The sequence below is a fragment of the Hevea brasiliensis genome, chromosome 16 (assembly GCF_030052815.1).
Source record: "Hevea brasiliensis isolate MT/VB/25A 57/8 chromosome 16, ASM3005281v1, whole genome shotgun sequence".
In the NCBI taxonomy this organism is placed as follows: domain Eukaryota; kingdom Viridiplantae; phylum Streptophyta; class Magnoliopsida; order Malpighiales; family Euphorbiaceae; genus Hevea; species Hevea brasiliensis.
In genome coordinates this window covers 54,938,755-54,964,971 of record NC_079508.1, presented here as the reverse complement: position 1 = coordinate 54,964,971, position 26,217 = coordinate 54,938,755, and the positions used below count along the sequence as shown (strand labels likewise).

The 26,217-nt window shown below is 33.9% G+C and overlaps 3 protein-coding genes across 4 annotated transcripts in view; all 3 read right to left on the bottom strand.

Moving 5' to 3' along the window:
* Positions 1-1,116: 1,116 nt before the first annotated feature.
* Positions 1,117-4,264, bottom strand: LOC110662320 (10 kDa chaperonin, mitochondrial). Its single transcript, XM_021821263.2, has 3 exons — positions 4,081-4,264; positions 1,982-2,121; positions 1,117-1,323 (listed from the first exon to the last, which is right to left on the bottom strand). The coding sequence occupies exons 1-3, from the start codon at positions 4,183-4,185 to the stop codon at positions 1,275-1,277; spliced, it is 294 nt and encodes a 97-aa protein (XP_021676955.2). The 5' UTR covers positions 4,186-4,264; the 3' UTR covers positions 1,117-1,274.
* A 700-nt stretch (positions 4,265-4,964) lies between these two features.
* On the bottom strand, positions 4,965-7,463 carry LOC110662318 (uncharacterized). Of its 2 annotated transcripts, none has more exons than XM_021821261.2 (6): positions 7,040-7,463; positions 6,904-6,957; positions 6,740-6,818; positions 6,582-6,622; positions 5,247-5,306; positions 4,965-5,133 (listed from the first exon to the last, which is right to left on the bottom strand). In XM_021821261.2, the coding sequence occupies exons 1-6, from the start codon at positions 7,103-7,105 to the stop codon at positions 5,056-5,058; spliced, it is 378 nt and encodes a 125-aa protein (XP_021676953.2). In that variant the 5' UTR covers positions 7,106-7,463; the 3' UTR covers positions 4,965-5,055. The 2 variants fall into 2 exon arrangements, with proteins under 2 accessions (XP_021676953.2, XP_021676954.2); XM_021821262.2 differs by having other exon boundaries at positions 5,243-5,306; positions 7,040-7,301.
* Positions 7,464-7,961: 498 nt separating this feature from the next.
* LOC110662317 (uncharacterized) overlaps positions 7,962-26,217 on the bottom strand; it is a 29,870-nt gene continuing 11,614 nt past the window's right edge. Inside the window, exons 20-35 of the mRNA XM_021821260.2 lie at positions 25,846-26,196; positions 24,755-24,922; positions 24,376-24,669; positions 23,954-24,130; positions 22,823-23,086; positions 21,931-22,029; positions 21,665-21,849; positions 20,340-20,675; positions 19,242-19,395; positions 19,010-19,120; positions 18,208-18,375; positions 12,560-12,686; positions 9,600-9,758; positions 9,416-9,525; positions 9,267-9,326; positions 7,962-8,415 (exon numbers count right to left, since the gene is read on the bottom strand). Coding sequence (XP_021676952.2) covers positions 8,233-8,415; positions 9,267-9,326; positions 9,416-9,525; positions 9,600-9,758; positions 12,560-12,686; positions 18,208-18,375; positions 19,010-19,120; positions 19,242-19,395; positions 20,340-20,675; positions 21,665-21,849; positions 21,931-22,029; positions 22,823-23,086; positions 23,954-24,130; positions 24,376-24,669; positions 24,755-24,922; positions 25,846-26,196 — 2,946 coding nt within the window. The 3' untranslated portion in view covers positions 7,962-8,232. The remainder of the gene's footprint in view (positions 8,416-9,266; positions 9,327-9,415; positions 9,526-9,599; positions 9,759-12,559; positions 12,687-18,207; positions 18,376-19,009; positions 19,121-19,241; positions 19,396-20,339; positions 20,676-21,664; positions 21,850-21,930; positions 22,030-22,822; positions 23,087-23,953; positions 24,131-24,375; positions 24,670-24,754; positions 24,923-25,845; positions 26,197-26,217) is intronic.

Genomic DNA, 26,217 nt, shown 5'->3' with positions numbered 1-26,217 from the left:
AATCCTTCCTATCCTAAACTTAAATGCATTATATTCATTGAAATTTCAATAGAGAATGATTAACTTATGTACTTGCAAATAATTTTTTTGTATAATTCATTTTTTAATAAACCCAATATTTAATTCATAGCAACCAATATACTGATTTTTAAGTCAATTGAATGCCAATCGATCCATTTCCCCCCATAAATTATACCATGTAATATAATTTAATGATGGATATAAGTACTGTTGATAGTTATGTTTATATTTCTTAGGATAGTATAATTTTTTAGGCATAATACACTTCATAAAAATTAGCCCATTGCATCAACTGAGGACAGTCACATGAATGGTTTTTGGGAGAGCTAAGGCTGCTATAATATATTATAAATTAGACAAATTATTTTTAATAACCCTAAAGAGTTTAATATACAATTAAAAAATTTTTATTTAATAATAATTGTTCTAAGAGTATAATATTTTGAATTTAAATTCTAATCAAAGTCCAATTAAAAAAAAAAAATTAGTATACAGAGTGCGTCCATCGATATAGAAAAGAAATGAAATTTTGCTTCAGATTATTAGTGGCGTGACAAGAGGTGTTTATGGCAGTGAGATTACATTTGCTCACCCTTTTCCGCATAGTTGTGTATTGGGGATGCTTCTTGCCATTATTGGAGTATTTAATTAATCAAATGAAATCTACGATAGGATTCTCATCTTAGATCATGGATTAATTAAATCAATTCAATTGTCTGAGTTATCATTAAAAAATCTAATTAAACACCAATCATATGTCAAAGAAGGCATTCACACGAAGCTGTTTCTTGGTAGCCATTGGAAAGAAAGAAATTGTCTTATTTATGTTGGCAGGCCCAAGAGCACCTCAGGAATAAATTTCTATGGTCAAATTAAGGTTTTCTGAAGATTTAAAAGCTTGGAAATTTCTATGGTCAACAGGCATTCACACGAAGCTGTTTCTAAGGTTTTAACCATAGAAAACCTTAATTTCCAAGCTTTTAAATCTTCAACCCGAAAAAGTCAAAATATGTGGAAACGTTCCATTGCATTCATGCTTAACTTGAAACATGATATAATGGGGCATTGACTATAATGATGCTGAACAAATGGAAGGATAAGAATGCTTTCAGTTTTTCATTATCCTCAGCAAATTAATATCCATCCTCATTCCCTTGGAAATACAAAAGACAAGTAAGGTTGGTACAAGTTTTAATTGGCATGCCAGGAAACCAACAGTAACATCTCATGCAACGGAAACATTATGCATCACATCAGTCGTGGAGAGTTCCTAGAACATCCTCATCTCGGTACAGATGATACCTGAAAAAGTAAATAACAACAATGAGATAATAATATGTAAGATTATGCTGTGGTTGACATTAGCAACCTCAACAAATTAATGGGAAAAATAAATCTGTGTTTGGCACTGCTTCCCACAGCAAGTGTTTGTGAACAAGAAAAAGGAAAGCAGTCTAAGCTTTTTGCAGGAATCATAACTGTAGGTGACAAAAGTAGTCGAGATTCAAAAAAATTTAAAGAAAGCGAAACACCTCCACTAAATATATATTATGGCATCCCAACTCACTCAACTCATGACATCAGTAATTTTAGTAATGGCTACAGAATGCAATAAAGTAGAGACGCGACCCTGTTCTCCGAAATAAGTTCTGTAGAATCACTACCTTGATCTACTTCCAATCATTACGCCACTTGCTAGGCACTATTCAGTTTGTCATATACATTTCACAAGATAATAAGTCATATATGAACAAGGACCATAGTATACATGAGAAAAAAAGACATTTAATGTTGTTCATGATGGATGACGACAAAATAAATATGCTACATGAGAAAATGAAAAGATGGATTATCAAAGAATTACCACTCTACCAAACAAATGCAAAATATCAGAAAGAAAATCCACAACTATTAGACACTCAAACCACAATGAATAAGGATTTGATACGGTAAGACTCACTCTTTATCACCAAGTTTCACTTCAGTGCCTCCATAATCGGGCAAAAGAACAGTGTCTCCTTCCTTTACAGTAACAGGAATAAGCTTTCCATCTTGATCCCTAGCTCCAGGACCCACCGCAACCACTTTTCCAGAGTTCAACTAGAATTATTAAGCATTGGCAAAAGAACGATGAGATCCAAAGAAGAATAAGTAAACATGCCGTGTAGCCAACAATAAAACAAATGAACAAATAAGATTAACCTCAGAGCATTTTAATCCAACGGAGTTTATCAAATCACCCACAAAATTACGATAGAATGCAACATGATAGATATACTAATGCAATTAATAGGATGAAAAAGCAAAAAGGATAAATATCGCTGGACTTGACTGCTTTTCCAGGAAGTCTCTGATTTTCAAAATGAAAGTTAATTATTTTCATTCTCTTTTTCTTTTTGGCAAGATCTAATTGTAAGATCCAGGCAAAATCCCAGCCCACCACAACCATCAGCATTTGAGATAATGCCCCACGGGAAGAAACTGACATTTAATAATTAAATTGAAATTTTGACTTTTTACATGCATAGGACCAAAATTTTGAATCAGAATCCTGAAACTTTAACTCAATCAGGAAGCCCAGACACCAAAAATTGGTAGCCAGAAGCTGTGTCAGACTTGATACTGATTACGGTCAACCTCAACACCAACAACAAGCAAATTTCAGGTTTGCAAGGTACTGGTCTAGAGAATGAGATCTAACATCTGATCGTGGCTTTGTGCTTCAAATTGATGTGAGTCAGTACTTCAGAGTGTGAATAAATCAGGACTTGAGAGTTCAGATAAATTATGAGCTACAATTTGGGATGCAGGAACTTAGTAGGTTCCTAGGAATCACTAACAAAGAATTTAGGCATCACATTTAAGAACAAGATGAATCTTAGATCCCAGACTACAATGCCATTAGATAAGACAACTCAGGATTAAGCCCTTTTTATAACCTCTCCATAAACGGTAATTACTTGTGGAGTAGTTCAATGGTGAGTACGTAAAAGCTTGTACTTTATAATCACCTCGCAAAAGTTATCCAAGCCTCACATGGCTGAAAATCAGAGACACAAACTTAAATAACTGAAGCCTGAAATTCGTGATCAACTTCCTTTCAGGATAAGAAAAAGTAGTCTTACAAGCAATCTAAGGAGGCGATATCCTTGTGAAGTGCTTCAAGGTCTGAAATTTGTAAATATACCATAATGACTTTGCAAGAAGTTTACAATCACCCAACTGGCAAATAGCTTTCAAGCACTTATCCCTTAAGCCTGAAGTACTCTTTAAGGAATAAGTCATCTCCTTCAAGGAAAGCTGCTGATAGAGCAATAAATTCTAGAAAATAGTACCCTACATAATGATGAATTATTATTAGATATTGTCATACTTCCCCACACTTATTATCATAGTTTCTTTGAATGTTGATGTGGTAGCTTAGTTAACTTAGATATTTTAATTTGCATCATTTCTAGCATATCATCCTTATTTTTGTTTGAGACGTCTTAAAACCACCAGTTAGATTAATGATGCCTTTTCTCTAATCCAATCTAATAAAAGCCTTAAACTCCATATTTTGAATCTCTCTTTTCTGAAGCACTTCTTAGCAACCAAACCGAGGATTGCCATGACACAGAAAGCTCACATTAGCCACTCTAAAAGCTTAGCAACAAGAAGCGACAAATTATTAATAACGTCTCGTTGGATAAAAAAAAAAAAAAAAAATCTAGGTAAATCAGCATGAAAACAAGAAGTTGAACACACAAACAAAATTATCTACAAAGTGGCGAAAACCCAGATTTAAAAGATAACAAAATCAACGACCTACGAATACAACCAACAGTCATAATACCCAGTACTATATTATGAAGAAGTAGACATAAAATCAATGCCCTGTGTTTGGTTTCGAAAGAAACACATTATCCCATATTCAATTAGATTGTGAGGTTCATTCAAGAGACATTTGAAAGGCAAAAGCAAAACAAAATATAGAAGAAAGCCAAAACCTTGGGGGTCTTTCATTCAAGAGACATTTGAAAGGCAAAAGAAAAACAAAATATAGAAGAAAGACAAAACCTGGGGGGTTTTCTCAGGAAGAAGAATTCCAGAGTTGGTTTTGGAAGGAGGGACGATTTTCTCAACCAAAATGCGATTCAGCGAAGGAATCAAACGCCTTGCCATCTTCAGAGAGAAATAGGGAGAAGGAGAGAGTAGGAGTAGAAGCTTCTTGCTGAGTGTTAGGCTTTGGAGAGTTTAGGGTTTAACAAGGATTATTAGTCTTCTCACGAAATTCCATAACTGCCCACAGCTAACCACGTGGCTTGCAAACCAAAATTGGAAATAGCTAACTTCAAATGCAACCGTTACTACCGAATCGAGATAGATGATTGGTTCATTTAGTTTAATTAAATAAAAATAAATTAATTAAATTTGACACAAGTTTCCCACTTGAATATTCTTCAATTTGATCCCTACTGTCATCGAAACTATAATTTATAGTATTTGACATAAGATAATTTAATTTTTAATATTTTTATTCAGGATTTAACTTTTAATAATTTTGAATTAAATAATATTTTATTTTTAATAAATTATTTTCTTCACTTGACAAAAATGAGATTTTTTTTATTGTATTACAATACATCTCACCTCAGTTTATTAAATCGAAGTTTAAGTACCTTTATAATATAAATTAAAATTCAGATTATTAAATTAAAATAAAGTTTAAATATTTTCATAATATAAATTAAAGTTAAGAAAAGTGATAAAACAATTCGGAACAAGTGAAATTTAGCATATAAAACTGAAACAAATTCCCTTCCATTTTCCTTCATTCCCCTCGCCATCCCAGCATACGAGAAAAGCAAAAAGAAAATTAATATATATATATATATATATATATATATATATATATATATATATATATATATATATATATATAGAAACACCAATTCTCAATCTCATTTCAAACTAGATCACAATGTTATTTTTCCTTCAGAACAAAATAGTTGGCAACTGCATAATCAATTTGAGAAAAAGTGAATAATACAGCTAGGAAGAAAACTGTTTTCCAGAACTTTTTGAATTTATGAAGATACGGGCAGCATCCAAACTCAGCTCTTCATATACCTGGAGATAAGAAAGTACAAATTTTACAAATTTTATGGCATCAATAACAGAAAAATGGAGAGTTAACTGAACAAAATTATGGTATGATTCTATAGTATATTGCGCATACTTACTAGTCGCCTGTGAACTTGTTGAAAAGCGTTGCAAAATCTCTTAGCCTCTGCTGCACTCACCTATAAATCCACAAGCACACCACAATTAGCAACTCTTCATTAAGAAATATTAACAATTTTTCCCCCATTTTTGAAAAGCTCTTCAGTCATTCCAGATGCATGTATGGGAAAGGGGTTTCACCCAGATAATTTATCAATGCATTCTTTAAGACAGCAATGCCCCTAACTATAAAGGCAGAACTCTTTTTTCACATGATATAAATGTACTTGTCCCTTAAACAACTAAATTGAATCAAGATTTAAACAATAAAGCCCCAGTGAAAAGCTTCAAGTTACGAAGGCATACCAATTCATATCAGGAAAAACCTTCGACAAGTCATCATCACAATAATGACTGCTTTGACCTTATTACTATCCCATGAAATAAACCTGAGGTTTTCCCCTTTTGCATAGCAGACGATTTCACACAACTAACAGCCTATCCACTTGCTATAACTAATTGCCAAAAGTCATTATATCAGCTACAAAGCTCAAACATCTATGGACTGCACACTGCATGACAATATATTTATCAAGCATCCACTACAACTCCAATCTTACAGCAAGTCCAACAATCCATTCAATTCAAAAGAAACCAACCATTGAGCTTAAATTAAGCTATTAAAGAACTTGAGACCAAAATTATAACATTTCCCTTGAACTGTTTGATCTTATGTATTCTCATGGACTGTATTCAATATGGAAATTAGTGTATCTGTGCTATTTCACAATTTGAACATGACATTGCACATAACATTTGTATCTAGCATTTCAAGGGTCATCGTCATCAGCAATACATTTTGGCATGTAAGTATGTAGCCTAATAGATAACAATGTCATGCTCCAAATACCACATCCCCTCAATTGAAATCCCACTAAAAGTAAAAATAATGTGTTCTTGTTCACTAATAATCAAAATCTCTTTTTCAAATTCAATATCTCTTTCCCATATAACAAAATTGTCCTTGCATATGGGAACATATCCGTTACACCTTCTAAGACACAAGAAACTTCATTGCATTGCACAATATTCGGTGGAAGAAGCTCATGAGCACCCAAATAGAGAGAAAATAATAAACTAGTCAAAAAATAAGCAGCTCATAAAATTCAAGAAGTTTGAAGGACAACGAATATGGACTCGATTTATACAAACATTACAAGATGGTTTTCCCCCATATCAGATAATCATGTCCTACAAGCTCAAAGAATGGCCTAAGACAAAATTTTATCTTGTACTGTTTATATAATTACGCCTTGACCCAACTTCTTACAATTAATTAAAAGCCAGAAAAATACCTTCCTCTCAGCTGCCAACTTCAGCTTCTCCCAGAATGCATCTATTTAAACAAAACCCAGATGGGAAACAATAAATGAACAGTGAAATTGAACCAAACTTCCTCAATCAAAGATATGAAAGCAAAAAAGAGGAAAGATTTTCTGAAGCACTAACACACCATGTAAATCAATAGCTTGATTACTTGTTTCCTTTTCATCCCCCTCCTGCTCCTCCCATGAGTCTAGCCAATTCTTTGCCTGCAGTGCAAATGCCATAATCAGTGATGCCAAAAAAACAGATAGAGAGAGATAAAATGGTGTAGGGAGCAGTTTCAAGTGCTACCGCCTCATCCTGCAGCGACCGAGAAGTGGATTGCCTAGATAGGTCGAAGTCAATCTGAAATTGGAAACAAGTGATTGGCAGATTCACATAAAAGAGCAAATTTTTACAGAAACAAAGCATGAGAAAGCAGAAATACATGGTAATCGCGAGGTCGGACAACAGGGAAGAGATCAAGAAGGCGTCGAAATTCTTCTTCATCCATTTCCTGTTTTCCCTTCCTATGAGATGGCGAAGAGTAGCGAGTCGGCAGTCTCCGACTTCAGCTGCTGGCGTTTCAAATTTATATGAGGCGCTTCGCTTTAGCTCTTCAAAATCCGGTAGCCGGATTCCACGGGAAGACTAAATTGATAGCACTCGCCTTGATCCTCGAGAAATTATCAGGTTTTAAACAAAATTGATTTATGGGATGTGGAAACGGGCCGGGTTCGCGGTTCGAATAGGCCACCAGAAATTCGGGCTTATTATCAAGCCCACCCGTATTTTGTTTCGTAATTTTCCTCCAGATAATCATTTCAACGATAGTTTCTCAACTTCTAATTTTTCACTTGGAATGTTGCAAGTTTATAATTGTATATATCCAATTCATTTTAGCTAGAATTATGATAAGTTTTTCATATAAATATATTGCTATAATTTTTTTATAAATTGAGTGTACAAACACCTTAATCTATGTCATCATAGCAATTAAGAAAATATCGGAGATTTCTTCAAAGATATACACTCGATCAGTGAGATTGAGCTTCAACTCAATAATATTAAAATTATCTTAATATTAAAATTATTTTTAAAATTTCGTTAAGACTAATTTTGTGAAAAAAACAAACCACTCATAAGAATCATAAAATTTATAAAAAAAAAAAACCTCTTTTCCAGTCTGATCCCAAAATTTTAATCTTGATCAATAAGGTGTATTTTGATAATACAATGTTGTAATTATTTAATAAATCGTTAAATTTTTTTTTTTATTTTGACATTAAAATTAGGACCACTGAAATTTACTAGCAAGTTCAGACATTATAGGCATATATATATATAAATATATATATGACATGTGGGGCTAGAGATGAAAATTTGCATGGTCAGTTGGCATTTGACATGGATTTAGGCTCAAAAATGTATGCCAAATTAGATTCTACTTAAAAATCCTATGAATCAGTGATACAGAATCGCTTATTAGCAAACTTTTTGCAATAAAGTGAACCTGGGACCATTGTGGATTGCAGACCCGGTGGATGGAGAGCGTGAGGATTCTTGGGTTCAATCTGAGCTTAGTTAGGGGGAAGGCTTTTCCCTTTGGTATCAGCAACACTATGACTTTGCCAAAGATTTTTAATCCAGGTTTTCAAAGATTTCAATGCATCTTTTCAAATATGACTTTGCCTCCTCATTTTTTTCCACCTCACATAGATGAAGCAGCTCTTCTTTAAACCCCACATCTGTCCAGTTCACTGATGCGAGTTGTCTGCACAGCTTGGTGATACCCAGAAGGCACTCTGAAGCAGTGATGTGAACCTAAAGTTGAGCAAAAGTTATTCACTGAAACTTTTAACACATCTGAAACAGAGTTTCCATCTTTTGTCAAGGAAATTTAGATGTACAGTGAAATATGAATTGAAGAGTTGAGCGGCAGATGTTGCATAAGAAATTTCTCCTTTGGCAAGGGGATTTAGATATACAGTGGGTCTTCCCATAGTTTTCAGTTCTACTTTCAAGGATATTTGTTCCATAAATCAATTAGCAAGACATAGCCAAATGTGTTCGATGATTAACTTGGACAAAGGAAAGAAAAAACAGAATAGTTCAAGACCAACATTTTGGGAAATGTGCATTCTTGCATGCACTTGCTATATGCAAGACATGCTAATAATTAGTATTATGTACTTACGCCCTCTTAAAATATGCATTTCTTTTTTATTATGTCAAATGCCATATTAATCATATTTTTATTTATGCAGAATGCATCCGACACAAACATGCATATGCCAGATAACACCAATGTAACATTCTACCAATTACCATCATATAACACCATTGTAACATTCTACCAATTACCATCATATAACACCATTGTAACATTCTACCAATTACCATCAAGCATGTAAGAGTAGTAGCAAGAATTATGCAGACACCTTTTTTCAAAGATCAATTTTACCATAAACAAAGGCCCTTTTTTTTTTGTCATGGTAAAGAACCATGAACCTACTTATCTACGTCTGTTGAGGTACCATTTGAAAGCCATGTAAATAATGCAATGTGCCAAAAAAGCTTTACCAATCAGATCCACGGTTTTCCATAATGAACAACTGACAAAAGGAGAAAATTGATAAGACTAACAAACTAAACAAGGAAAATGGATGACATACCTGGGCAATCTTTACAGTGCTTATGCACTCCACTATTTTAGGTGTTAAAGAGTGAAACAACTGAAAACAAAAAGAACAACTAGTCAAAGTCCAAACAAGACAACCAGCACTTCGGCTAAAATATCATATTGAGAATGAAATCTGTTTACCTCCTGAACTAAAGAAGTTATGCTACCATGTAGAGATATTTCCTCAGAGCCGTTGGAAATGCTGAGCCTCGAGCAAAGCTCTTTAATTAATGAAAATGCTGACATTTTTACTGCCCATAAAAACTTTGTAAGCAAAGCTTTTGCAACAAACAACAGAGAATAAAGTATTGGCAAAATTAGATACCTGTCCACTGAAAACCAGGGGAGAGGGACACTAATAACATATCCGTCAAGTTCTTTTTCTGTTCGAGAATATCATTTACACGTGCCACACAGATGCAAGACAAGACGCAGCCCAGAATCTTTTCTCGGGGAACAGAAGAGTCTTCAACGTCATCTGATTCTGCATACAAGGGAAAAAAAATGCTGATACTAGTACATGCTTGTAGAGCCTTCGCATTCAAATTTAAGTAAAAAATGATGGTTTAATTAATCCAAAATGAGGAGAAAAACAATAAACAGAAAATTGTTGCCTGCAATTTGATAAAGGATATTGCTTTGGATAGAGTTCACTGATGCAAAAGATAGAGTTCACTGGTGCAAAAGGTATCCAATCACATTTAATCATATCAAGGGGAGTTAAACTGATTGCTATAGCTTGTCTAGCGGTGATACAGAAAGCAAGAAAAACCAGAGAGAAATTTTCTTCATTATTCTCAACAAAAATTGAAGGGAAAAGAGAAGAAAAGATGGGGAAACAGAAAAAGAAAAGGAACGTTCAACAGTGAATGGCCAATCAATTTAGCTCATACTGATAAAACTAAATTTGAGGTAAATTATAAACTAATTTTAGAAACCAAAAAAGCACTCACTTTTTATCACATGACAAACAATAAAAAATACAATCAAGGAAAAGCTTCATAACAAATAAACATAAGCAAGTAGGCAACAAAAGGAAACAGAAAGGAAAAACATTTTAAATCCTTATCTTAAATGCATACTCTTGTTCAAAGATATGAGTTATAAAAAAATTTTGCATAATCTTGTAATCTTCTTCATCAAAAATAAAAAGGAACTGCCTGAAAATCAGGGTGTTGTGAAGGGGCATTGCAACCGTAGCAACTCCTCACCAAGATTAAACAGAGAGAAAGAGCGCAACCCATAACTAGGCATCTTGAAAAAATAAAGTTATGCATATATAGAACAAATGACATGGGGTAGAATACTAGCAATGAGGGGATTATTGTTAATAGGACCCTAAAAGGTGATGTCCGCAGAGAAAGGTTAACGGATACATCACCCCCTAACTAGGATTGGATGAGGGAAAGCTTATCCAAGGAATGCTTTATAAGAGAAAAAATCTTCATTAAGTAGATTTAAATGAGAGCATGGAAAATGATAAAAATGGTTTCCATAGTGTTTGAGGAAATCATAGTTTCTGTGGCGGGAGTGAGAAAAGTAAAGCAATTTTAGAGTTTTCAAATACATGATTTTAAAAGAGAATCACATTTGGTTAACTTTTAAACTGGACAAAATAGCAGTCTAATAGGTTCCTCAAGAGTGGGCTGAACGTCAACAAGGGACTCATATAAACATACCAAGGGATGTGACAGCCACTCAACCTAAGTGGGACATTTTAGATGCAGATATTAATTGATGGACAAGGAGAAAACAACTTGACCAGCTAAGGGCTAGCTCGTGGAACATTATAGAAGAAAAGCACGTGATAATCAAAAGACAAATGGAAGATGCCCATAAAGCAAAAACAGATACAAGTATCGTGTGGGTAGCTAGATATGCTAGAAAGGTAGTCGAAGCCCGGGCAAACCAAAGGACAGCAGGCCACTCTAGAACAGGATGTGCTACAGGAAATTATGCAATAAGAATTTTATAGAAACCTGCCTTAGCTCCTACAATGGGGATGCGTATGAGAAGTGCTAGGAATCCCACATTGAGAAAACATAAAATGAAAGGACGATATATAGTGGGTTGCAATATCAGATTAACTAGTCATTTTGATGAGTAAAGCAACTCAATCACTTATTCTAAGCCTAGATTAAAATGAATTAATGTGTAATTTATCCAATATTCTCTCCGAATTTAACATGGTATCAGAGTCTACCTTACTTCAATTTTGGGCCACCGCAGATGTGTTTACTTGCAATCACAAGTTTCAAATGTTCATACCTGGACGTGAGGTGTGCCGTCCACATTGATTTGAGATAAGGTATTTGAGCTAAATATAAGACTTGGATAAATCTTCTCCTCTTAAGCTAGCTTTTAGGGTGGAGTTAGGCTCTGTCCATTTTCTTTCCGAATTGGATTGTGGGTTTTAACCACTCACAAGGCTATATAACTGAGCTCTTATTGGGTTAAATACTAATTGTCAAGTGATAACCATGTGGTTACACTTGAGAGGAGAGTGTTAGGAATCCCACATTGAAAAAATATAAAATAAAAGGGCAATTTATAAATGGTTGGGTTGTAACATTAAATTGACAAGTTATTTTGATGTGTAAAGCAACTTAATTGCTTATATAAGCTCAAATTAAAATGAATTAATATGTAATTTGTTTAGTACTCTCTCCAAATTTAACAAAATGATACAGCGTAACTAAGAAGGAAGCTAGAAAAGGTAATTCAAGAAGCCATGCCACATCCCTAAATGAATAATAAAAGCTTCAGTCATGAGTAGAGGTGGATCCAAATTTGCTAGAATATTAGATATAGACCACAGAGATTGTCTTAATGACGAGGAGCACAAGGTTTTGATTAAACACATTGACGTTGTGAAAAGGCAGAGAAATTATTTTGAAAAATTCTTTAATGGTAGAACTCAGAGAACTTTCAAAGAACCTACTACCCAAAACAGGGGCAAGGAATATGAATTACACATAGGGAATTAGCATCTCTAAATTGAAAAAGGTTATGAAGACAGGAAAAGCAGAAAACTGAAGAAAATCCCCATTGAAGTTCAACATTTTTTATGAAACCAATCATGAAGTTTGCATGGAAAATCTTTTGCTGTCGTTTAAATCGATGTTTTTAAGTTACATTAGGAAATAGTCCAATTTTAGGTTTCGTAAGTAATATTGCACTACTATTGTACTCAGCTGAAATTAGGTAATTACACAAATTTCACAATTCATCCTCTCAGACATAAAATTATAGCATTTGAGTGAATAACTGGAGTTTTACAACAACCTGTCTTAACTGCATCACTTGCCATAGGTATTGGGCCAGATATATTGGCAACAGTTGAGCTGCACATCCCAAATAATTGTGGAAAAATGGAATTAAAGAAATCTGGATCACCAAATGCTTTTATGACCTGTCAAGATGCAAGAAAGAAACATGAATTTCTTTTTAAAGAGCAAAAAAAATCGAAACAATGAATTACAGTTAAACGCTAATGGTAGCTCCATAAAGTAAAAAAATTCAGTATTCACAATAAGATCATTCCACAATGCCTTGGATACTGTGAACTACTTAACAACAAACTGAGTAGACTTTAAGTTGTTGCTTTACCATTTGTCTGGATCCAGCTTAGCGAGGAATGATCTCATGGAGAGGTCTAAGAGGGGATAATTTGCTCATTTTGAAACTTAAATGAAGAGACAACTAAAGAGAAGATAATTTAGAAGCAATAACTTTTTCCGGCCTACATTTCAGTTCTCTTTATAAATGGAGATGTTTGAAGAGATAAAACTAACTGTTACTCTTTTTTTACTAGAAATAAAAAATAAATAAATCTAAGATCCTCGCATGTATAGTCGGTGATAAACTCTCTCATTACGAAATATCCTACTTCTCCTATCATTGCTTCTTAAGATTCAGATCTGCATGAATAGAGTGAACTTCAATTATCATCATCTCTCTATCATTCCACAACAGCTTTGATACAATGAACTACTCAACAAACTTGAATTGAGTTGAAATAGTGGTTTTACCATTAGTCCAGATCCTACTAGTGAAGTGAAGTGAAGTGAAATGGAAAGGTTACAATAGTCATTGATAAATCTATTAGCGAAAAATATCATACTTCTCTTACAACAATAACATGTGCATACCCAGAGTGAGCTTCACTTTATCATCATTTCTCTTCCCTTTTCACAATTCAAATAGCCAGCATATCATTAATGTATTCCGTGAAAATGTATTTCTCTAGAAACTAAAAAGTGTAAATTGAAATTAGATAGGATCAATTCTAATCCAACTTATTAAGGCAAAAATCAATTTATTTGATATGGTAGACCCATAAACAGTGAGCCACTAACACACTGTATTCATTAATTAATTCAATGTCAGGATCATGGTATTCAATCAGCTGATAAGAAACAATCACCTAAATACTTCATTTAATACGTGCATTTTGTGAGTGCACATGCATGAGAGAGACAAAGAATCAGAGAAGGCTCATAGGGATTGCTTTCAAGATTGAAGACTTTGAAATAAGCTTTTTGACATTTTGTTGGTAGCCACTTTCAAGGAAGGTCTTAACTTAGGGGGTGTTTGGTTTACCTTATGGGTGTAGTTGCTAGCTTATAGATACCTAAACAAGTGAACTAAGGTGCTTAGTAACTTTAAAAAAATTGAGCCGATAACTGATAGGCAACTGATATGATACCCATAAGCTGCAGTTTATATCAGCTCTATTGTTAGAGCTACTTCTCATCAGTTAATAACTGATTTGATTTGATTTGATTTTTTTTTTATTTGGACTATATTATCCTTTTTTCATGTAACTCGAAAATCAATATTATTAATATTATTTGCTTTTATCTTTTTATTTTACAATCGTAATACTTTAACTAGCGTATTGTAATTTTATTAAAATATTTTTTTATTAATAACATAAAATATAGAATATTTATTTATTATAAAAAAAATAAGTTTTTTTCTAAAAACTTAAAATTATAAGATTTTTTTTCTTTATAAACAAAAAAAATTACTTTATTATTTTATAACTTCATTTTTAAAATTATTTAATTATTTTTTAAAAAAAATTAATTATTTTCTTATTTTATTAATAAAATAAATAATATGATATAATAAATCAATAATTATATTTTTATTTTAATAATATAATAAATGATATAACTCCGCCTAAATAGTTTGAGCTTAGTCGGTTCCAAGCTCAGATAAAGAAGAAGGGTTGCGGTAAGTGACAACCAGCGTAAAAATTTCGTCACACCTTATGATATGGATTCAAATGATATAAACGTTGGGGGCGTCCTCTACTTACAGTGCGCTACATAGGAGCCCGCGTGTAGTGAGAAATATGCAAGGGTGTAGGGCATTCACCGAAAGCGACGCGCCATGCCGGCTACCGGGTGTGGTGTTAAATAAGCAAGGGTTCCCACATCATGGATGGGTGTGGGTAAAGAAGTTAGTCCATAGGACAGATGATAGAACAAATAGTGGAACAAAACACAAGATAGGCATAGAAAACAATAGAAGATAGCATAGAAGGAGACCAATTAGGAAGGAACAGGATAGGAGGAGGATCAAGGTTGGTACTTGAAATGTTGGATCACTTACAGGAAAATTAATGGAGCTTGTGGATACCTTGGAAAGGAGAAGGGTAAATATTGCTTGCATTCAGGAGACTTAAATGGGTAAGATAGAAAAGCAAGGAAGTGAGTAATTCAAGGTACAAACTGTGGTTTGCCGAAAAGGAGAGAAACAAGAATGGAGTGGGCATAATCATAGTCAGGACATTGAAAGATACTGTAATAGCTGTGAAAATAGTAGGAGATAGAATTATACTAGTAAAGCTAGTACTAGAAGGAGAAACAATAAATGTAGTTAGTGTTTATGCCTCACAAATAGGACTAGATAGTGAGAGTAAATAAAGGTTTTGGAAAGATATGGATGATTTAATGCAAAGCATACCGAATGAAGAGAATGTTTTCATTGGTGGAGATTTGAATGGACATGTAGGAAGTGATAGGCAAGGTTATGAGAATGTTCATGGAGGTTTTGATTTTGGCAGTCGAAATGAGGAGAGAAAAAGCATCACGGATTTTGCTATGGCATACGACCTAATACTAGCAAATACCTATTTTATAAAAAGAGACTCACATTTAGTGACTTTTAAAAGTGGGCAACATAGAAGCCAAATCGACTTCCTCTTAACCAGGAAGACAAATAGAGCTCTATGCAAGGATTGCAAGGTCATTCCAGGAGAAGCTTTAACAAGTCAACATCGGTTAGTGGTCTTAGATGTCAAGTTTAGGAAAAATTCAAGTAAGGTCAGAAGAAATAGTGTAGCTCGAACAAAGTGGTGGGAGTTCAAAAGAGTAAAGCAATTGAAAATAAAAAATGAGCTTCTCGAGTCCGAAGCATGGAAGCTGGATATGGAGACCAATGATATGTGGATACAGATGGCACCAAAGATTAGAGAAGTAGCTAGAAAAGTACTTGGAGAGTCTAAAGGACATGGACCACCCTCAAAACGAGATGGTGGTGGAATGAGGAAGTACAAAAGGCAGTGAAGAGAAAAACGGAATGGTATAAGAAATTACCTAAATGTGATAATAATGAGTCATATAAACAGTAAAAGATAGCAAAGAAAGAGGCAAAAAAGGCAGTTAGTCAAGCAAGAGCATAGGCCTTTGAAAAGTTATATGAGAAACTTGGAACTAAAGAAGGGGAGAAAGATATTTATAGATTAGCACGGAGGAGAGAGAAAATGTCAAGATCTTAATCAAGTTAGGTGCATTAAGGATACAGAAGGAAAAGTGTTGGTGAAAGATGAGAACATTAAAGAAAGATGAAGAAATTATTTTAATGATCTCTTTAATAATAGTCAAAATGGTAATTGCGTGAATATATACTATAGAACAATAGAAAAGAATGTGAATTATACTAGAAGGATTAGATCTTTAAAAGTAAAGGAAGCACTTAAGAGAATGAAAGTGGGTAAAGCCTGTGGACCCGATGGAATACTAATTGAAGTGTGGAAGTGTTTGGGAGATATGAGAGTAGCATGGTTAACTAAATTATTTAATAAAATTCTAAACTCAAAGAAAATGTCTGACGAATGGAGGAGTATTTTAGTATCTATTTTTAAAAATAAGGGAGACATACAGAGCTGCTCAAACTATAGAGAAATTAAACTCATGAGCCATACTATGAAATTGTGAGAGAGAGTTGTAGAGCATCGACTACGTCATGATACTTCTATCTCTCTCAATCAATTTGGCTTCATGCTCGGTCGTTCAACTATGGAAGCGATCTCTCTCATTAGAAGCTTGATGGAGAAATATAGAGATGTGAAGAAAGATCTACACATGATTTTTATTGATTTGGAGAAGGCTTATGAGAGTGTTCTAAGAGATGTCTTATGGAATGTGTTAGAACAAAAGAGTATATCTATTAGGTACATACAAGTGTTGAAAGATATATATGAAGAAGCAACTACTATTGTGCGCACAGTGAGAGGGAACACAAGAGATTTTCCGATCTCAATTAGATTACACTAAGAATCAGCTATAAGCCCTTACCTTTTAACATTAGTTTTAGATGAATTAACGAAACATATACAAGAGAGTATTTCTTGGTGCATGATGTTTGCGGATGATATTGTTCTGATAGATGAGACGCGAGAAGGAGTCAATAGAAAGCTAAAGCTTTAGAGAAGTACTTTAAAGTCAAAGGACTTTAAGTTAAGTAGAACGAAAACAGAATACATGCATTGCAAGTTCAGTGAAAGCCAAATTGGCGATAGGGAAGGAGTTAGTTTGGACGGAGTGGTACTGTCTCAAAGTAATCACTTTAAATATCTCGACTCAGTCCTTCAAGTAGATGGGGGATGCGAGGAGGATGTTAGTCACAGGATTAAAGCCGGATGGTTGAAGTGGAGACGTGCTACGGGAGTTTTATGTAATTGCAAGATTCTCAATAAGTTAAAAGGAAAATTTTACCGTACAGCCATACAACCGGCTATGTTATATAGTAGTGAGTGTTGGGCACTGAAGGAGTCGTATGCGTCTAAAATAAGAGTTGCAGAGATGAGAATGTTAAGGTGGATGAGTGGCCATACTAGACTAGATAAAGTCTGTAATGAGAGTATTAGAGAAAATGTAGGAGTGGTGCCAATTGAGGATAAGTTGAGAGAATGGAGATTGAGATGGTTTGGTCATGTGAAGCGTAGATATACGGAGGCTCCAGTTAGACAAGTAGAGCATATTAGGTTAGAAGATAGAAAGTAAAAAAGGGGTAGACTTAAATTGACTTGGAGGAGAGTAGTACAACATGACCTAGAAGCATTACACATTTCTGAGGATTTAACCCAAAATCGTTTAGAGTGGAGAAACCGAATCCATATAGCCGACCCCAAATTTTTGGGATAAAGGCTTAGTTGAATTGAGTTGAGTTAATATAATAAATGATATAATATATGAAATTAATGTATTTATTTTAATAATAAAATAAATAATATAATATAATATAATAAATTTATAATTTTATATTTATTTCAATAATAAAATAAATTATATAATATATACCCTCATTAGTCATTTTACATATCAATAGCAATATCTAAACATAGTTTTACCAAATACTTATCATAAATTTGCCATCATCAACTACCAGCCATCAACTATCAGCTAACAATAACAGCTATCAGTTAACAGCTATCAGTTGCATTCAAAAGCTAAACCAAGCAGGCCCTTAGTATTTTCTAATGTACCTAGCAAGCACATATTTTGGTGCCCATTAAATAAGAATCAGTCTTGCTTATCCAGAAAGGACAAAAAAAGAAAAAAAAAAAAACTATATGTTACAACTGAAAATGAGGTAAACATTTGGATGAATGCTTTGCAGAACCATCATTAAATGAATACCTGGTCAAGAGAAGAGAAACCTGCTTCACGGTATTTCTTCACCTTCTTTGTGCATGCAGAATATACTATATCCAAAACTGCCTTAGGGGTGGCAGGATTTTCGGAGGCGATAGCTTTATGGCAAGATGTAGAAAGTGCACCTATTGCATCTAAAAGAGTATCCTTTCCCTGTTATATTGAAACTAATTAGCAAATCGAAAAAGAACCTAAAGCCCATAACCACATTATTCTTTATAATAACATAATCAGAAGCACATATTACAGAATGAGTATCATGAAGTATACTTCAGAATAAGAACTAGAGAAAACCTTATGAAAATGTCAGGAAAAACAACTTTTTCTATTTTTAAGTTGAGTTGATCACTAGAAAATCCCCAACTCTCTCCCAATTTTCAATTCATAGCATGCATTTTGGAAACAAACAATATGAGATTATACTTTAGTTGTTGGGTACAATTGTGGCTAGGCTATAATGATGTCTAAAATTAATATACAAAACGAAAAATTAGTAAGTCTGAAAGATTTGATGGTCTACTATCATTATCAATGGATCCACCTTTTCTCAGATATATTTTTTATTGTTCATATGGGCACAATTGAAGCTGAAACGGCTATGACCTAGTCATAATTGAATCTCATAACTGAGAGAAAGCTGAAATGGGTCATTTGAAATGGGTCATTTTTAAAGTATAGGCCACCACTACAGATTGAAAAAAAGATTATAACTTGCTTTTTGGATTACAACTTCTAAGCTCGAAATTTTACATTTTAAGCATTGAAATAGGGGGATGATTATTCTTACCTCCCATAGTCGACCAGGAATTTCCTTCATAAGAGCTTCAAGCAGAACATGGCAACAAGAAGACAGTGATTCACCCAAGACTTCACTAAGCTTACAAATTGCCTGGGCTGACTGTATGCGCAAGCCAGTGACAAAATACAACTTCTAATTATTAGTAGCACAAAGCGGACCAAAATTTGACTCTATTAAGAAATAAGAATGCAAGGCAGATAAAATAAGTAAAAAAAAGTACCTTTCTTTTCCTTGCCCAAGATGATGACGCAAAACCCTCACAAATTAAAGAAACAATTTCTCCCAGATACAACTGAACAGTGATCCTTTCACCACTCATGTTGTCTTCCCACAACTCCTCAAATAGCCCAGAAACATACTTGTCATGATCAAATCTGCAGAAGTATTAACATAGTAAACTCCAAATGATTAAAAAAATCTCTATAATTAATAAACTCAAGCATCAACAATCTCATTGGATCTGAAAAAAGAGAATTTTCTAAAACAGTTAAAGCTCCTGATAATGTAGGGTTATTTCTGGAAAACAGAAGGAAATGAATAGAATGATTCTAAAGAAGTTGTGAAGTTTTGACTCATGAGTTCTATGATTCCATATGATATTTAACCATTTGATGCATGATTTTAATCTTCCAGTTTAGAGATGTCTGAGAATCAGGACATAGCATGCAGATTTATAGGAAGAGAGATCAACAAAACTGTCTTCTGTGACTCTGGCTATACGGATAGATTGACATTTTAATAAAAGAGCTTCTAACTCCAATATGTTCCAATAGCACAAGGTCAACCATCAAGTCATCAACTGCTTTAATTTAAATTGCATAATATGCTGCAAATAGCACAAGTTCTAAAGCTGCTTTATCATGATCATTTGAAAAATCCAAATCACTAAACCTTACAGGAATATCAGACTTCCTGTTCATGGTTACTTGTACAGCACCAAGACAACCAAATTTCAATAAATTTTATCTGAGACAGAATTTCCATTGCATTTTCACGGGAGAGGGAAGTCCACAGTCAAATTTTCATCCTGGCCACTGAAACTCGTGTTTCAACAATTTCCAAAATTAAAGATTTTTTATTTACTGAATGCAAAGTTTCTTTAATTAAAGGAAAAGGTGAAAAATAGAAAGAATAAAGAGGAAAACCAAAAGCAGCTAACACTTTAGGTAAATGCAGTATAACATTGTTTATCTAACTGTGATTCTATAAATCATGTCATCTAGAAAGTATGGTTAGAGTAAAAAAAAATATTATTTGGGAAGCATAGCGAGGAAAATAATATCCTATGTTAGCCTAAAAAGAAATATGTGATTCAAACCTAGAAATAAATATAACTGGAAAAATCACTGCATGATATCCGCTCACAACATCAGATGCCACTGATGAATAGCTTTTCAAAAGGATTGCACATGAAATTTGCACATTCCCTTCCCCAATATGCAAAGCTGTAGTTTCTTCAATTAACTTTTGAGCGTGCGAGGGACTTGCATGCTTCAAAACCATGGCACAAGAGCTTGCAAAAGCACGTTTTGCGACAGTACTCTTCTCCTCCGTCACAACTGGAAACAACAGCCTTAATAGCATACTTGCAAATGGTTTTATATCTGTGCCAACTCTCTGAACCAATAAGCTAATGAAGTTGGCAACGCCAACCCTGCAACAGATCAAGGTTATTAATGGCATCAGTAACCATTCTCACAAATTGAAGAACTGCAATTTTCTTGAAATTTCATTGTGATAACCACCACCATTGGTGTTGGTGGTTTTACACAGGATGAAAAGGGTTTGAGTAGGGGTGGGCAAAGAAAACAAAAAACTGAACTGCTGATTCAAAACCAAGAAAATCAAACTGTATATTCAGTTTTAGTTGCCTTTTTAAGAATTTTTTTTCCTTTCATTTTGCTTTCTATTTTAAAATGATGAGAGTCATGGTTAATTGAACTGAATCAAGCAAGCATATAACAATCAGTTTGATTAACTAGTCAAAAAATTATTGTATATTTTATATTTTATTATGCTACATATTTATAAAATATAATTAATATATTTTATTTTATATTTTATTAAGAACTTCATTCCACTTGTTGTCTACTTAATTTCATTTTCTAAAAATTTCGTGGTTTGGAATTTATCAATTATTATTTGTAATTTTTATTATCACTATATGCTAATTATTTTTGTGCAAGTGATAAAAAAGTCTATTATATTTGTTCAATTGAAAAAATTTGAACTTAAATTTAAATTAATAAAACCAATATTTGGACTCCAAACTAATAATCTATTATTTTTAGGTGTTGATAATATTGATATATTGTGTGTTTGGTAGAACTCTTGTTTAAGTACTGGGTTGTCATTTTATTAATCTTATAATGAAAAAACTGAAAAAAGTGGGAGACTTTCCAAGCTTTCTTATCTTTTTCGACTTCCAAAGATCTAATGAAGAAAAAACCACAAATTCAGCTGTATGAGTTAAAGTGGCAGGTTTGCACATGCTCATTTAAAAATACCAACAAAATTTTTTTCCCCCTTCAACTTGTCAACTAAAAAAGATGGAGGTCGAGGCAAACTGCTGTTTTAGAAAGATTTAACTATGGAGCTTTTACCTTAAAGCAGTGAATACCTATCAATTTGACATTTACTCACCTAGTGTTGAGGCCAACCCCTGATCGAACCAAATGAGCAAGACGAGGAACCAATAGATCTAGCGTTTCAGTGTTCACAACATTTATGCATAGATCGAGAGTTTCCCACATTGGGGAGCCTTTTGCAATTGAAATCCGCAAATTATCGAGCTTCTCTGCCTGTATCCCAATGTTTGAAGCATGCAACTACAAGGGAAAAGATAAATAGATAATTGTATAAACAGGATTACCATAAAAACATTTTAACAATGCTACAGTAGCACAAACCTCAACGTAATTGAGCCCTTGGTCTTCAAGACTTGATAAACTTTCAAGCATGCAACAAACTAAATCTGATAAATGTGGACGAAGTGCAATTCCTGCACCCTGTACATTATATTCAAAAAAAATGACAGAAACACAGTAATATGAACCAATAGAGTTAAAAACTTGCTAATAATTAGAAAAAGTGGAAAATCTGTACAACTAGTTAAACCAAAACCTCAAATCTTAAATAAATAGCAGAGATCTATTTTTTTACTTGAACTTGATTTTTCTCTTAAAAAAACTGGGAAGGTTTTGCCGTTCTGCCATAAGTAGTTTGCAACTAAACCATTTGGTTTTAAAATTCATGTGGATCCGCAGATCTAGTGTATGAAGTTATTATAGAGCCTTTTGATAAAGGGAATGCACAATTAATACGACTTGCACAAATAAAAAGATAAATAGCGCGCAATAACTTTCTCTTTATTTTTCTCCCTCAGGTTCATCACCACATAGCATCCTTGTTCAGAACATACAAACTAATTGGGAATTTGGGATCATCAAAACTGCTGCTTATCCCACATGTACTACCTGAACTCCTACCCATTCAACCACTTCTCATGATTATAACATTCTTTTTTCTTTTAATTTGACATCCTTTACTTTGTGTTGTTCACACCTTAAGGCTTGAACATGTGGAATACAAATGGATATATGCACACTAAAATTTAGCCATGAATATCTCATGAAACTAGACATATTTTATGGCATATTGTTTCTACATAGAGCTTCAAAGGTAACTTTCATGTATAAGCAGAATCGGTGTTTCATGGAGCAACTTCGAGCTAGTCCAAAGCAAACAAAAAATGAAATTATTTCTAACCAAACTTAGATTTTGTTGCAAAACATATCAAACCTTTGCAAGCTTCATAACAACTCCAATCGAAGCCTTACGAATACTGTCAACTTTACTTAATATGCCTTCCATAAGCAACAACGGCAGAGAAATTTCCATTGCTTTTCTGGTGTCTGATATGTCAGTAAGTGAGACATCACATAACCTTATTGTTAATGAAGATACAGCACGGCATAATCTGTCACCAGCATTTCGAACAGTTTCCTTTATGTCATCCATGGCACGGAATGCTGCTGTCCATATTTTCTTCAAATGCTTCCCAACCTGTGCAAGAAGAATAAAATAGAAGAAATCAACACACTTGGAAATATTACGATTCTTTTAAGATGCCACAGATGGAATAACATGGAATTTGGGAGTAAATATATCATATAAAAGTTTGATTTTACTGAGACATGCCAGGAAACTTTGTCAAAATTTAAGCAGAAGCAATCCCATGGAAGCGGCATGCGTATGGAAAACATAGGTATTTTAAGCGAGAGTTAACTATATCGCTCAGGTATTTTAAGTCTCATTAAGTTAATATGCACCTTAGAAACATTTCATACATTTTATAGCCACTAGGAAATCTAGGAATGAGGTTAGTTCTCTGGTTTTGAATATTTAAGGCACACATATTTGTCCAGGTTCTAGAATTGCGAGATATTGCTGCAATAATAGCTCTACAACCATAATTGCAAAACACACTTTGCTAACTAGTGCCCATCACTGAACAGCTGTGTTAATTGTCTCTGTCATAGCATACTAATTTACAACATTGAGCTGGTTGAAGTGACAAAGGCATGATACCAGATATTACCTATACAAATATATATAAAAGTACAGATGGGAAGGGCAACATTTGAATGAATAAAGAAGTACATGAATAAATTTTGGTAGTTATGAAGAAGGACTAACTAAATTAATATAATATGATAAATTGATAATATTATGCACACTTGCTGGATGGATTTGATAAAGTATAGGTTCTCTTTAATTGATTAGAGTCATGACTTTAAATTCAACTCATAAATGGGAGAAAAATAAAGTCTGCAAGTCATTGTTCCAAGGTTTACTAGCTAGGAGACCCCTTAGCTGAGAAAATCAAAACATGTACAATGGCATAGAAAAAACTGAAAACAAACTCCAGACCTGTTCAAATTTTCGTCCTTGGATAATATCAGCAAGCGCAAGACAAGAAGCCTCACGTGATCGCCAAAGCCTAGATCCACATTGTATAGTCAAATCATCGATGATAATGTCCAAGTGTTGATCAATAGTGTTCTTAGGGTCTGCCACTAGCGACTTCCATATGTGTGCCATTGCATCCTATAGTTATTGGAACAAAGAGCAATAAGGGATGGACAATATGAAATTAATAATTGGTAAATGCTGCTCAATTCATAGTTTCATATAGCATGTAATTGTAAGAGTAATACAATTATTGCCACTTGTGGAAGAAAGCACACAGAAAAAGGATGAGAAAATACCATGGAACTAACTGATTTACATGAAACTCTTTTAGATATAAAACCTGAAGTTTCTCTTGCACCAGGAAGCTCAAAGATGTTTACCTGTACATTTTTATCTGGATCATATTGATACCTAACTAGTCGCGGAATCAATAACCGTAAGTGAGGTTGGAGGGCATCCCCAGCTTGCTTGGCTATCTTTGAAAACCCAAAAGCAGCACCTCTCTTGGAATTCAAAGAAGCTTGATGATTAGCCAAATCCATAAACTTATAAATTAAGTCTGGCTGACCCATCTCATTAGCTAGATTGCAGAGCTCCTTGTATGTGCTAAGCTTCCCTCCACTGTGACTTTCACCAATGGCCCCCTCTTGAAACACCTCAGAGTCTTCAACTAGCTGCGTGTTTAAAACTCAAACTTCACTCTCAAATTCACACTCGTAAAGCACCAAAATAGAAGATATGAAATATCATGCTTTTTACCTTGATAGCTCTTTTCCTTTTCCCTGAACCAGTTAAAGTGGTTACAAGTGCATCTACTAAGCTTTTCTTCATTGATTCATCCCCAAGTTCATAGACAATACTCATGCCCTGGGATGCAAGTTCTTGTGTAAGTTCATTCTGTTCACCTAGTAGATGTGAAAATGCATCCTGCATTCAATTGAAAATGATACACCAAATAAATAACAGTGATAGTAAAAGAAATTAGCAGCATAATATTCTGGTAATAATAATAAAATCATACAGAAAACATTTGTGCATTCATATATACTAAATCATTTGAAAGATTTTAAGTCAAGGCAAAAGGTTAAGCAAATGTAGAGTACAACACACTTATTTACTATGTTATGCTTTTCTAATTGAATGAAGAAAATTGGACTCCTGTAACCAACCTTAATATAAGATTAAGCTTAATTTGAGATTTTGAGTTAAAGTGAGTTGCATAAAGTATCCTTGACTAAACTCGACTAAGTTTTAATGGCAAACTAGTTGGAGTCAGTAAGTAATATCAATATTTTTCCTTCATTTTGTCCAGATTAAGGCTGCATCTTCAGAAAGATCAAAGTCACCCTTTTGTACTATTTGACCCACGTGATGCTTGGTAATACCTCTGCACTGTTGTTTCTTTTCCCCTTCCTTTACTTCAATATGCCCAACCTTCTGTACTGGTATATCTGCTAGTCTACAATGCATATGTTTGAACTATCTCAGTCTCCCTTTAGCATCTTCAATTCTGCCATGCTAATCTTGTGCACATTTTCTTCACCACCCAACACTTGTTGACATACATCATAGATAGTCAAATCATAGTCTTGCAAAACTTATTACCCATGGTCAAAAAAAGCACTGGCAAGTTACCCATAGTGATCACAACTTCAAACTAAACAAGGTTATAAAAATATACAGTCCATGACTCATACTCACTATTCAGACTGCATCAAGCCCATCAATTGACAAAGACATGACTTTTCTTGACTAAACCCTGATCTCAATTAAATGAGAAGTTCAATTCAGAAACTAAGAACAAAAAGATAAAAATGATAAGCAGTTTGCCTCTTTCACAAACAACAAACCTGAATTTCTGGAAGCATTTGTTGGATGGTTGGGTGATGGCCGCAATACATTGCCAGTGATAATAACCAAACAGTTCCAGCACAGCGCTCTTCTTTTCTGCTACTGTATAAAAGAACATCAAAAAGTTTTCTTGTAATTGCATCTCTAACTGTCGCATGAAAGTCTTCATTAGCTTCACTTTTCCCATTAAAGCTGCATTTTGACAAAGATAAGTTCACATCTCCCAAAAGAAAGTTTGACATCATGGAAAGTGAAGAATAGTTAGTTTTGAGAATAAAATCCGATGTCACAGGAACACCACCCCACAAAAATGACAGAGCTTCCCCAGCAGCAAAAAGGATATCCTCAACCTGTACAACTCCAAAACCACA